Genomic DNA, 13091 nt, shown 5'->3' on the forward strand with positions numbered 1-13091 from the left:
ATCCTTGGGTCAGTGGTTGCCTGAGGACACAGGGGATTGAACTCGATCTAGTCCCCTTTCTCTATATATCATCCAAATTCCTGCCTGGTACAATTCCCTTGATTTTTAGTGGGGTTGCAATAAAATTGAACTTGGCTTATTCTGCCAATAAGCAATTTCCTCCCCACTCCCCCCATCCTGAAATCAATTAAAACTCTCCTGTTGTATTGCAACACCTGTTCTTAGCATTATTTACGAGGACCATCCAAGGATTTGGACACTGAAATGGATTCAGGTGATTAGAAATGTTCTTCCAGGTTCTGATGATGTCCCCTGGACTTGGGGAAGCACAAACTACCATGGCTGCTGGAGACATACAGCTATGGCCCTTCTCTATCGACAGCTATTACCTATTTATCCCACAGGCCCAGGACAGGAGCTAGCTATACTGTGCTTTCTATGCTTTCTAGTTTGAAGTTTATTCTGGTTTTAGGGATGAAAAGAAATGTTGCTACTGGTGCTCTTGTGAGGTAGAGAGTTCCTTTAGAGATGGAAAAAATGCCATATTTGACAGTGTACAAGTCTACATTGTGTATTAGTGAACCCCATATTTCTGAAAAAAAGTTAGGATTTTTGTGTATCCGGTGTACAAGTCAACCCTGCCTTGTAGCTACCTCCAGGGGAGGCATCAGGCACTTGAACTCTGCTGGAACCTTATAAATGTGAGTCAGTTGTAGCCACTGTGGCCAGAGCCCATGAGCCACAGCCACAGCCAGGTGGGCAATAGTGGAGCTCAACATGGGAGTCTGCAAGTGGCTCCCGCCCAGCAAGCACCACTTGCTGCTACTGCTCTATGCCCTGCTCTGCTGCAGCTCCTGCACTGTTGGATGGTGGCTTCACCTCGCTGGCCAAAATCTACCTGCAGGGCAGCCAGCCCCTGGGCTAGACTTGGTGGGTGTGGGGTTTGTGTGCCCAGCATGGCTCCAGGGTATCAGGCAGGGGCGGAAGGGGGAGGCAGGAGCCTGGCCTAGCCTCAGTCAGCACTGGAGAGGCCCCAAAACACCAGCACACCACCTTCCCATGGGCTGGGTATGGCAAGGCGCTGGCGCAGGGTCCAGCTGAAGACAACGAACTTCGAAACACAATATTTTTTTATTTCAAAATATTGATACAGTGTATAAGTAGAGGTAGAAATTTAATGGTAAATATTTGGGCTTCAAACTTGACTTGTACACCATGAAATATGGCAGGTAAGACTTGGAATAACTTTCTCTCCCATGCAGTTTCCCAAGAAATTAAACATCCTGTTGGCGCCTTCTGGGACTGGCCCGGCTCATCGGGTGTTTCTCTTACTCAGTTATAAAGGACTCCTGTACAGACATAGACAAGGCAGGAGAAGGATTCAAAAGCATCTCCAAACAGTAATTATAACATTGAATGGTTGTGAATGACTGCCAGGTAAATGGATGGGACTGATTCTTTCCAGCTGCAGCCTGAACAGGAACATAAAGGTTACGCTATGGTCTCTCTGATGTCCTGTCCCTAAATGCACCTTAATGGTCTTTTGGATTTCAAGATTTGGTTACTGAAAATAACAGAAATGGCCGGAGAGTAGGGTAGCAGACTGGCTGTCTGAACTGGATCCGGAGATGTGGTTCTGTGCTTGTCTTCGCCACTGTCTTGCTGTTCCTAGGGCAAGATATTCCTGTTTCTGTGCTTTGATTTTCTTTTTCTATCAAGCATTTGGTCTGTCTTGTCTGCCTACACAGTAATACATTTGGGGCAGAAGCTCTACTCCTTTGCATTTGCAGCATGGGGGGTGGGGCAGGCCGTATTCTGCTCAGGGCTCTCAGTCATTACCATTGTATAACTCAGTGGGAGTTAACTTTTTTGGAAGGTGTGCCATAAATAGCCCCACATTCCAGCTCTGCTAGTGTCACTCCAATTCTCTTCCCGTCCCTGATTTGCTGCTCTGTTTTCTGCTCCCAGCCCTGTGCTCCCTGCCCCATCTGCTTCTTTGCTTTCTGCTCCCTGCACAATCTGCCACTGTGCTGCTTGTCTCCTCCCTGATCTGCCATGTGTCACACAGGCTATCTATGCCACTCATGGCATGTGCCCCGCAAGTTGATCGCACCTGATGTAACCTTTTACTTAAAGTGCCCTAAGCTCAGTAAAAAGGGCTGAGAGAGAGAAACTGCTGTGCCCACCATCTGCCTGCCTTTGTAGCAGAGAGTGAATGGAATGTGGTGGACTCTCAGCATTAGCTGCCCTTGAACCCTAACAAAGCTTCCCCTTTCCTGTACAGCCTCACAACCCTGGGGCAAGAGAGCGCTATAGATATGCACATGTGGAATAGGATTTTTAAAAATGAGGAGTCTGAACAGGCTTCCTTTCTCAATGCATCTTTTACAAATGTATGAAACAGATTCTAGGATTTGGTTACCTGAGATAACAGGCAGGTCTTTCCCATTCCTATATTCAGAACTGGTATTTGTCTCTACCAGCTAACATCAGATTCAATACAGCTTGCCCTGTCTACACTAGGAAGTAGTTAATACCACCCACCTCCCTGTGGAATGAAAGCCAGCCCTCTGCTCCCTGGGTGTGCAGAGGACATTTTTTTTTTGTCTATTAGCCCCAACAGGTCCAAACTGCAGTGAATTCTCCAGTGGAAGAGGGGCAGTTTGCTGGAGCTTGCTGTGGGCACTGAACGGGTTAAAAGGTTCCCATCACTGCCTGGATTTCCTTGAACAGGGCTGATCTCCCCTAGGTGTCCCCAGAGCAGGGCATGATTGATTGCACCGTCTTAAGGTCACATCGAGAGGTTTTTGCTCCAGGGCCTTCCTGGTTTCTGCCCTTTTGAGGCTGGCTTGGCAGAGTCTGGGCTTTTAATGTTTCCCTCCTATTGGATTAACGATTTGTTGTCCAGTAAAGCGAGACTCTGGGTCTGGTTTGGGGGTAGGGGGGCAGACGGGGCTTGGGGCAGGAGCTGCAAGGAAGGTGCCTACCCGCAATCGGGACCTTCCCACCCAGCGCAGGGCTGAGCTCTGCCTCGCAGCCCCGTGCTGCATCTCCCGCGGGAGGCCCGGGGCGGGGAGGGAGGCAGGTGGGGTCGCTCCGGGGGGCGGGTGCAGGCTGTGAAGTGACCCAGCCCCGACCCCTGCGGGGGTGCGGAGATGCAGCCGAGCGCGGGGAGTGCCGCGCCGACACAAGGGGCTTTTCCAGAGCAGCGCGGAGCCCGGGCAGGAGCCGGCCCGAGGCTGGGCTGGGCTGGGCTGGGACTTCCCTGGCCCCCGCCCCGTGCGCACATCTCCGTGCCGGCGTCCTCGGGCCGATCCTGCGAGCCCCAGGCGGGTGGGCAGCCGGGCACCCCCTGCTCGGCCGCTCCCTCGACCCCCACGGGCACCCCCGCTTGGCCACCCTTAGCCCGGGCTCCCGCAGGTGTCGGCTCCTGCCCGCGGGGTGGGACGCGGGACCCGCCGGCTTCGCAGCTCGGGGCTTCCCCGGGGGCGCCTCGAGCTCGGGGCAAGGTTGAAAAGTCAATGCTGTTCTCCGGGGCTGGCTGCTCCCCGCGGGCTCACCCGCGCGTGGAAAGGCGGAGGGTTTTCCTTCCCGAGCCCATTGACGGGCTTGGGGAGAATAAGCGGCTGCGTGGATTTTTTATATTTCGGATGCTTCCCCCGGGGCATCCCCCACCCCCTTCAGCATCCAGATGCTCCGCGCAGACTTCGCTCAGCTCAGATTTGGCGTCGAGAATGTCTTTCAGGTGGGGCCTGTGACAGGTCCGGAGCCGCTGCCCGGGGCCTTACAGGAAGGAAGGAGCACTTAGGGCAGCGCTTTATTTCAGCTTGAATTATTCATTTCTTTCCTTCCCTCTTTGCCGACCAAGAAGGGTCCGAGGGGCGGCCCGGGGAAGGGTAGCGCTCCTGCAGAGGAGGCAGCCCCCCAGCCGTGCGGGGTTAGTTGGACTCTGCAGGCGCGGGAGCCGCCTCGGAGCATAGGAGCGTTTTCGGGGGGGGGGGAAGCGGGGCAGTGTGCGGAGTTGCCCGGGCCGCGTGCGGGGGAGGCTGTGCGCGCTCGGAAGACTGCTCGGAGGCTGCTTTCCAGCAGGAAGGGAGCGGGGGCCGCTGCGCGCCCGTCTGCGCGCCCGGCCCCTTGGCCACGCATCAGGCCTCGGTGCTTTGGGCACCCCCCTGCGACGCCCGGAGGGGAGCTGCCCTGTTGTGAAGGGGAAGGCGAGCCTGGTGCCCCCCACCCCCTCTTCCCGTTTGCAAATTTTCGCCTTTCTCCGCTTGTCGCCTTAACACGGGTCAAGTGCGCGCCCACACACCGTCCGGCAGGGTTCAGCCCCCACGAGGCGGGTAAGCTGAGTGGAGGATAGGGTGCTTCCCCCCCCCACCCAGGAGCTGCTGTCGGGTGTCGCTGGGACACAGAAGCCCGGGGCCCCGACGGAGGTGCGGCCCGCTCCTGCTGCGGGGCTGGGGCACGCTCTGGCCCCCGCCAGCTTTCACAACGCACTTGCCTGGCTCTGCCCGACGCCCCTGGCAGCGCGGGCTGCTGGACTGCTGCCCTGTGCGGGGCATCCCCCCTCGCAAGCGGACCCTCGCCAGTCCCCGCGCACCTGGAGCGGGGGCGTGGGGGAGGCGGCAAATGTCTTCAGTTGCACTCGCCTTCCCCCAGCCAGTGAGGGGGGGGGGGGTGCCCGCAGGGTGGGCTCTGCCCAGTCCTCCAGCCGGCTGCAAATTCCTCGGGCCAGGCCGTGCACAGCGGCCCCGCGAGCCCGTGCGTGCGCATAGCGGGGCCCTTAATGCGCCCTGCGGCAGCCGGGCCCGGCGCCCGCGCTGCCCCCGACGGCTCCGGGAGGGCCCGAGGTTTCCCTTCCCTTGCAGTAACTCTCACGGCTGCGAGTTGGGACAATTTTCACCTCGTGAATTTCCCTCCCTCGCTAATGCCTCTGTGCCCCCCGGGGGCCCGCGGCTGCCCGGCCAGCCCGCCCTCGCCGTGCACAGCTCCCGGCGGCACGCGGCCCCTGCCCGGGATTAGTGGTCCGGCTTCTCATTTCCCACCGCCGTAAAGGTCCTGAACTCAATTAATGGCTAATAATTAGCCAGCCGGCCCTGCCGCAGCCGGCATTAACATGGGAGGCGAGGGAGAGGGCGAGGGCGCGGCCGCCCCGCAGCTCCCAGCCTCTGCGGCCTCTGCCCCGGCTGCGGGCCCTGCGAGGCGGTGGGGAGTGGGACTGCGCGGGAGTGGGCAGGGCACCCACCTCCCCCTGCCCTCCCCGCCCTGCTGTGCGAGGCTGTCCGCAGCCTGGGTCTGCAGGGATGAATGGGCAGGAGCAGCGGGAGAGGCCGTGCTCACCCTGAGAGCGGGCTTCCCTGGAGCCAGGGCCGCGGGGTGCGGAGCAGCTACTGCGCTCAGCCCCTGCCCCGCCGGCTGAAGCTCAATGAGAGCGGCTCTCCCCCCACCCGAGCACCCGCAGCCCCGGGGGTGCCCGCCCGCGCCCGGCCTGCCCAGCCCCTGGCTGTCGCGGGCTCACCGGTCGCTGCGCCGGTTCCGCGGGCGCGGATGTGAGCGCGGTGTGAGCGGGGCATCGGGGCTGCTGGTGTCCGGGGCGGGCTGCGTTTCCCTGGGCTCCGCTGGCTCAGGTTGAACCAAACTCTGTAAGAAAAAAAGAAAACCACGGGATGCAGCCACTTGCGGGAGCCTGCCCGCATCGCCAGGCTCCTGCGCGGGAGCTCCCAACGAATCCCCCGCGCAGGGTGCGCGCCGGGACTCCTCTGCCCCCTCGTCGCTAACGATGTGTCTCTATTAAAAAGTGCGAAGACTGCTCTGCCCTGTCCCGGTCACTCCCAGTCGCTTCAGCCCTTGCCATGCGGCCCCGCTCCAGTGCCCGCGGGCTGCAACGAATGCGGGGCAACGCGGGGGGCGCCGGGTGCCTTTTGCAAATGCCCCAGTGCGGAAATTACGCGGCCCTTTGGCCGGACCCAGAAGGAGCCGGGATTCCCAACTGGAAGCGAGCTACGCGCCATTATTGCTAGCACTGATCTGGCTGCGGTACATGGGGAAGGAAATGCCGCAAGGACACGCCGTGCTCGGCCGCGAGCCCCGCGCAGGGGCGGCCCCGCTGCCTTCGGTGGGGTCGGGGCCGCCGGTTCATTGCGAGTGAGCCCCGCGCGGCTGCCCGGGTAGCTTCGCTTTCCTTCCCCAGCCCGTTTCCTTCCTGTGTCTCCAGCCGGGGCTGCGGTGTCCCGAGCAGCGGGTGAGAGGGGCCTGGGAAAATAGCATTATCATCATCATCATCATCATCAATAATATTAATAATAATTTACTGTCCCGATTGGAAGGCAAAAGAAAAGGGGTTTCCCAGGACAGGAGCCGGGTTAGGAGCCCTGGTACAACGGGCAGACCCGACGGTGTCCCTGCTCCCCAGGCCGCACCTCTCCGCCCAGAGCCCGGCTGCCGCCCGTCGGGGCCGGGGCTGCGGGCCTGGGGGAGGTTGCGGGGCTCGCGATCTGCTGCAAGCCCAGGGATTTGCAGAGCCTCCGCCTGCCCGCAGCGACTCCCTTCAGGGGCCGCCTGCTTGGGAGCCAAGCAAATTTCCCAGCTGGGAGGGTCCCCGCCCGGGCCCTGAATCCAGGTCCTGGGGTCTCCCCGGGCCCCGCCTGTCCTGACCTGCCCCTCGCGCCTGCTTGCAGCGTGGCCCGTCGGGGCGGTGTTAACGACCTCTGCCCCTGCGGGCCCCGGCCACAAGGCGCTGCTTGTGCGTCCCCTCGGCGGCCCCGGGCCGATCGCGGGGGGTCTCCAGGGAAGGTGTGACGCCCCGTCAGCCCGGCTGGCTCGGCGGCCCGACGGCAGTGGTCCTGCTTCCGACGCCCGGTCGGTGCGCGCTGGGACGAAGAGCTTGTGCTCGAGCCGTGGGGCAGGGAGGCCGCGCTCACCTGCCTCACCGCTTGCGCGCAGCGGCTGGCGGGGCGCGGCCGTCGGCGGGCTGGCATCCGAGGCGGTGGGAACCCCGGGCGGGCTGTGCGGGGTGGCGGGCACGGGGCTCGGGAGCACGGGAGGCAGGGCGCTGTCGGGCCGGGCCGGGCCAGCTGCCCCGACGTGTGACAGCACACGCGTGCCTCAGACATCGGGGAAGGGCAGGCTGAAGTCAGGGAGGGGTCACTGGGTGGCATCCGCAGGCAGGTCTCACCCCCTGCGAGGGTTTGACAGCGAGAGCGCCTTTCCCGGGCAAGGTTGTCTCCTGGCCTGGCCTGTTATCCCCGGGGGCAGGAGCCGCTGAGGTCCTGCACCCCGTCGGCCCGGCCACGCTCCGGCCAGGGCAGGTTTCCCCAGGGTGGTGCTCGCCCGCCCACGCATTTCCTCTCCTCTCCCCGCATGCTGGACCTTGCAGGGCAGCGGGCGGAGCAGCTCCCTCGGGAATGACCGACCCCCTGTCTGCTTCGTGAGCCACTGGCTCCGACAGGTGCAAACACAGGGCTGCGCGGGAGGCAGCAGCAAGCGCCTGCCCCGCGGCAGCCCGCACCTCCCCCGAGCACTCGGGTCGGAGCCCCCTGGGGAGGGGAGGGGAGGGGAGGGGCCGGACCCACGCACGGAGCTCGCGCGGGAGCCTGCGGGCAGGGACTTGGGAGATGCCGACTAGAAGCATTTAGTGCGGGTTTGGGGGGCAGACGCACACACGTGCAGGCGGGGAAGCGGGAAGGCTGGAGGGGTGCTCCGAGCCGGGGCGGAGAAGATCTCGTTGGCGTTTGCAGTCCTTTCCCGTTCCTCCCTCCTCCCCTTGGCAGGAAACCACAAATCGAGTCGGAGATTCGTTCCGGGCTTTTTATTATTAATATTTTTTTTCCTTCCCTGGAAATAAATAAATGAATGAAACCCCGAGCGCCGACGCGCCGTCACTAGGGCTTTTCGCAGGGGAAAGCGCGTGTGTGTGTGTGCGGGAGACGCGGGCTAGGGCCCTCTCCGCAGCGTAGTGCAGATCAGACGGCAAGGAGAGGAGTGGGGGGGGCGAGTGCAAGGGAGAAACCTTTTCGATCCCTGTTGTAACATTTACACTGATCCATCTTGTACATTTACTGCATGAATTGGAGCAAGGGAAATCATTTCCAAGCGGAGCCAAGGCTGCGTGTTCCCAGGTTCTTCGCCCCTGCTCGAGCAAGAGCCCGGCGACTCCTTGGCTTTGTTTGGAACCGCGTTTCCTTGCTGTAATTTGCAAAACTCCAATTTGACAAATCAAAATAAAAGAAATCCTTCGAAAGAGAATAGACGTGCGGGTCCGACTGGGCTCGATGCGGGCTGCGCGTCCGGGCGGAGAGGAGATCGGTGCCCGGGGCCGGCTCGCCCGCAGCACTCGGCTCCTTTCGGGGACGTTTCTTACTTTCTATTTCGGGCGGGGAGCTGGTCTCCGAGACATGCCATGGAGAGGCGCTGGCTGGGGATGGGGTTGGGGCCAAAGCAAGGAGGATGGATATGCACAAATCTTAGCATTGCCTCCCTTTCCCCGCAGGTGAGGCGCACACGCACCTGAGTGCACCGCGGCGCTGACACCGGGGCTCTCCCCGACGGGCTCTGCGGGGCAGCCTCCGCCGCGGGGCACTGATCCTGGCCAGATGCACCTTCCGCGGGTCCCGACCCAGAGCTGTCCGCCTACACTGTTCTCTGGAGAGGGAGAGAAACAGAAAAGGGATGGTCGGGGGGAACATGCCCAACACTGGGGCGCCATTAGCAAAAACATGATTTTACCCACTGCATGGTGAAAAGCCGCTCACCCTTCCACCCTGGTTCCTGGCTCACTGGCCTGGAAAACAACGTATTTTTGTTAATCGCGGTGGGGTTTGTTTTTTTAAATGCCGTTTGGAAAAGTCACCCACAAACTTTGATTTTTTTTAATTTTGTTTTTGCACGTCTTTTCTGCACAACCATCGAATAGTTTATATAATACGAAGGGCGAGAAATGAACGAGAACATGTTTGCTTTTAAAGCCAAGTTCTGGGTCTCCCGTTTCCAGTCCATTTTAGGGACGTGGGAGATACCCAGGCTCCAAGATCGTTGTAAGGAATATTTCAGTTGCGTGGAAACCTCGGGGAGAAGCAAACAACTTGGTTTTCAGCCCTCCGGGGCCGCGCGCTCCCAAGGATATCAAAAGCCTTTTCGAGGGGGGGAATCTGCGCTCGGCATTTCCACGTTTTAGGCGACACGTGGCTGGAAGTTTCCCTAAAACCCATTTCGTTGATTTTCGAGCTCTTTCCCCACCCCCTTCTCACCCTCCAGTTATTGCGAGCCTCTAAGAGCCCCTCCGAGGGCCCTGCTCCAGTCTGCAATTAAAGAGCGGAGTAAGGAGGGGGAAAGGCAGTAATTAGCAGGAATCGTCCCCCCTCCTTCCACCTGCAGGGCAGGAGTGCAGCGAGCAGGACGGCTTCCAGCAGGGCGCCGGGGCACCCAGCTCGCGCGGCCTTTGTGTGTGCGGGGCCCTGGGGCGCGGGGCTGCGGGTGCCCCCCGCGTTGTGTCCCGACACGGGGTTGCCCAGCCGGTGCCCGCGGCGGCCCTGGCCCTGCCCGGGTCCTAGGCGGGAGCGCTTGGGAAGCCTGGCTCTCGCGCCCTCTCCATATTAATCTCATTAAATCCTACCTTTCAACCTTCTTCCGTGACCATCTGACCTGGCCACTTGAATTCAAATAGTGCTTTCTCCGCAGTCAAAGGCAGCACATCAATCACCGAGCTATTTACACTTCGCTCCTTTCTTCAAAGAGGATCTGTCTGCTCTGTCTGTCCCTCCACTTCCGGGGATCACGGACAACTCCAAGTGCTGGGCAGGGACCACTTGTTTTTTCCTCTCCGCTTTTGCTTGGGTTGCGGGGGGAGCGTTTGGAAGTGTGGGGGGTCAGCATTAAAATATCCCCAAATGTGGCGACCGCTAATACGTTCGCAAATGGCTGGACCGCAGCACCTACACACGCAAATGAAAAGCAGCGCAAGATTCATGCTTGTCTCCTCCAAGACAGGGCAGGGTGCCGGCTGCTCTTCCAGCCCTGCAGCAGCATCTCCCCTCTGCCCCAACAGGGACAGCCTCAGGCCAGACAAGGGGTCGCCCTCGGGAGGAGGATCTGGGGGCAAATGTCCAGCACTGACACAGGAACCCGGGGAAGCCCAGTTGCAAGCCCAAATCTACGCCGAGCCTGTCTCCCTTTACCGCAGCACCCAGGACCTGTATTTCCAGTCCCTTTAAGGAAAAAAAACACAGAGAGCTATTTATTCCCTTTCTCCTTTTAAAACAATTCTTAGGGCTTAATTCATTACCTTGAAAAGCAGAGGACAAGCACACACGCCGCGCCAAACTGCCCAGACGGTGACTGTCTCTGGCGAAGCGGTCCCGCACTGGAGAGGATCCTTGGTTCCCTTTGCCCGATCAGCAGCAAACTCAAGGGCACATACAAATAACACACGGCAGTGCCGAGCAGGTAACACTGTTGCCCACATGCAAATGTCTAATTAACACCCGGTTTAATTGACAGCGGGGACACAGGTAGCCAACAGGAAAAACCACAAAAAAGAAAAAAAAGAAAAAAGGGGAAAAAAATAAAAGGAAAAAGGGCGGGGGGAAGAAATGAAAAGAAGACAAAGATAAAGGTAACAAACCGATGTTGTTTCAAATTTTAATAAAAATATGCAGGAATCAATTCTGGGTGGAAAGCCAAGGCATTCTCTAGCGGCGGAGTTCAAAAGAAATATTCTGGTGCAAAGCGTTAAATGACAGCAGGATGCAAATCTCAAACAACGCTGCAAACAGCCTCACGCACCCCCGAGCCCGCGGGGGGAAAAAAAGGCAAAAGAAGAAGAAGAAAAAACCTTGCGTGAAAAGTTACAGTAAATCTTTTTTTTTTTCCAATAGTTTTTCCCTTTCAATAAAAAGCATGTTTAAAATACGTGCAATTACCGAGCGAGCCCCACTCTGCAAGTCCCTGCTACAGCAGCGCGAGGAAAGAATAATAACAATAATAACAATAATAATAATCATAATAATCACCTCTTTATAGGATGGCACCTTGATCCTTAAATATTGTCCAGTGTGTAAGGTCAGTGTGCGGAGAGTAAGGAGGAGAGCAGGCTGATTTTTCTTAAAGGGGCAGATCAGGGAAAGGCTCTGATGGTGCTGAGAGAGAGGGGGGGGGGAGAGATAAGTGATCTGAAGAAGAGGATAGGACAAAAAAAAAAAACCTGATGATGATGAATACATTGGAAACTTTTTTTGGCCCTGGTGAGGGTGTCAGATTGAATGCTCTGTGCGCATGTGCGAAGGTGTCCAAACTGACAATGCTTGGGAGATGAAGATAGTGTGTAGCTGCTTCTGGGCTCAAGGAGGGAGGAGAAGAATCCACAAGCCGACAAGATGAGATCCAAGGCGAGGGCGAGAAAACTGCCCAAAAGTAGGTTCTTTCTTTTCGTTCTTCCGCTCCCCAAGTCCCCGCGCGGGTCCCGCAGGATCCGTGCCGCGGAGGAGCCGGGCTGCGGGGGCCAGTGCCGGGCGGGAGCCCCCTTTTCGTGCCCTTTCTCCTTCCTCCCGCGGAATAGATGAGAGCCCCGCTGTCCACCCCGCTCCGTGCGCGCTGGCGAGGAGCGAGGCGCAGCGCGGCGAGCAGAGCCCCGGTGGCACGGTCCTGCGGGCCGGGGCTGCGGGCGCCCCGCGAGCGCCTGGGTGGGGAGCACCCCGGTGCAGCGCCAGGCGAGCGGAGCTGGCAAATAAAGGGGGGGGGGGGAGAGAGAAGCGAAAGTTAGCTGCAAAGTTGACGAAAGGGGATAGCAACTTTTTTTTTATTGAGTCGTTCCAAGTCTTGTGAAATAATATTCCTGGGTTTTGAAATAGTGGGCGCTAGAGCTCTGCGTTTGGCACCCGCCTGCAGGAGCCGAGGAGTTTGACGCTGGAGAGAGAGAGAGAGAGGAGAGGAGAGGAGAGGAGAGAGGGGGAGAGGCAGAGCCCGAGCCCACCAGCCCCGGGAACAATTACCGAGGAGACTGAGACAAGGGGCGAGAATTTTGTAGCAAAAGGGACCCGCGCTGGTGCGGGCGCGGGGCGGGGCGGGGAGGGGGCAGGAAGGGTTTTGCGGGGTGGGGGGCGCCTTTCTTTACTGTTCTTTGCCTTGTATCTGCCCCGGACTGGCAGCCCCCAGGCTTGCGGCGGACTCATCCCCTCTGCGGGACCTTCCCCCTGTCCGTCCGTCCGTCCGTTTTTAACGGAGTTTGTCTGAGTTTGGCTTCTGCGCTACCACCCCGGGCATCCCCCTTCTCCCTTCCCCCCTCCCCCCGGCAGAGTCCTGCTGCCAGCCCCTGCTGTGCTGCCCGGCGGAGGTTTGCTGCACTAGGGGATTTAGGCGCCCAGCCGAGTGTGTCAAATGCCCTACTTTTTTTTGTTGTTGATTTTAGTTTCTCTTTCACTCCGGCTTTGTGCAAAATATGTGGAGATTTGCAAGCTCCTTCCTCAAAACTGTCCGGTAAGAGCCGGGCGGCTGGTTCCCAGGAGCGGCGGCGGGATGCTGCGTGCGCCCTCGCCCCCAGCTCGCGGGAGTAGTTTGACGCGTTGGTGCTCGGAGGGGGCAGGGAGCGCTGGAAGCCGAGCGGCCCCCTCGCCTCGGCCTTGCAGATAGCTTTGTAACGTAGGGCATGGCAGCTCCAAGGTGAGAGCGCTGTTCAGGTAAGGAGGGGAAAGGTGACTTCGGCTCTGAAGTGCGGGGAAGAGGCTGCAGAGCCTGGCAGGACCAGGCGCGAGCAGAGGCCAGAAAACTCGGACTTTAGGGTTGAAATGTTTTCTTGGAGGAGGAGTTGGGGGGCGGGGGGGGTAGTTTCAAACTTGAATGGAGCCCAGGGGCACGCAAGGGAGGCGCACACACTACCCGGCTCTGGCTTCCAGGGGTGTATTTTGTAATCCAAGCGTGTTCTTACGTCGCCTCGTTGCTCCTGAAGGTCAGCTGGCATTTTGGACGGTCTCTCTGGCCCAGGCCCCACCTTCAGCTGGACGGTGGCTTTCCCCCCTGCTTAGGAGGGAAACGCTTTTCCAAGTGTTGTTCCAGCTCATCCGAAAGAGCCGTGCAGCTCCGCCACCAGCCTTCAAAACAAA

At 59.2% G+C, this 13091-nt stretch overlaps 2 protein-coding genes across 17 annotated transcripts in view; one reads left to right on the forward strand and one right to left on the reverse strand.

The window, feature by feature from the left end:
* Positions 1 to 1112: 1112 nt before the first annotated feature.
* Positions 1113 to 12931, reverse strand: LOC109284710 (translation initiation factor IF-2). 14 transcript variants are annotated; one of them, XR_009456290.1, is made up of 5 exons: positions 12917 to 12931; positions 9611 to 11712; positions 7369 to 8640; positions 5519 to 5640; positions 1113 to 1349 (listed from the first exon to the last, which is right to left on the reverse strand). XR_009456290.1 is itself a non-coding variant. In XM_019493868.2 (3 exons), exons 1-3 carry the CDS (start codon positions 7155 to 7157, stop codon positions 1333 to 1335), a joined length of 642 nt encoding a protein of 213 aa, XP_019349413.1. In that variant the 5' UTR covers positions 7158 to 7362; the 3' UTR covers positions 1113 to 1332. The 14 variants fall into 14 exon arrangements, 2 of the variants coding, with proteins under 2 accessions (XP_019349413.1, XP_019349411.1); XR_009456289.1 differs by lacking the exon at positions 12917 to 12931 and adding an exon at positions 12379 to 12852; XR_009456293.1 differs by lacking the exon at positions 12917 to 12931 and having other exon boundaries at positions 9611 to 10399; positions 11007 to 12068.
* The window catches only part of PRDM16 (PR/SET domain 16), a 465190-nt gene continuing 463421 nt past the window's right edge, over positions 11323 to 13091 (forward strand). For all 3 annotated transcript variants that reach the window (XM_019493858.2, XM_019493859.2, XM_059716432.1), the window contains exon 1: positions 11323 to 11406. In XM_019493858.2, the coding sequence (XP_019349403.1) occupies positions 11370 to 11406 (37 nt within the window). In that variant the 5' untranslated portion in view covers positions 11323 to 11369. The remainder of the gene's footprint in view (positions 11407 to 13091) is intronic.

The sequence above is a fragment of the Alligator mississippiensis genome, chromosome 13, assembly GCF_030867095.1.
Source record: "Alligator mississippiensis isolate rAllMis1 chromosome 13, rAllMis1, whole genome shotgun sequence".
In the NCBI taxonomy this organism is placed as follows: domain Eukaryota; kingdom Metazoa; phylum Chordata; order Crocodylia; family Alligatoridae; genus Alligator; species Alligator mississippiensis.

Coding starts and splice junctions, on each gene's coding strand:
- LOC109284710 (XM_019493866.2), bottom strand. CDS start 7,157: ATGCCACCCAGTGACCCCTCCCTGACTTCAGCCTGCCCTTCCCCGATG. Junction 5,641..6,654: donor CAAGCAGGCGCGAGGGGCAG/GTCAGGACAGGC, acceptor TTTTTCTTACAG/AGTTTGGTTCAACCTGAGCC. Junction 3,784..5,518: donor CGGAACCGGCGCAGCGACCG/GTGAGCCCGCGA, acceptor CCTTCCTGTAAG/GCCCCGGGCAGCGGCTCCGG.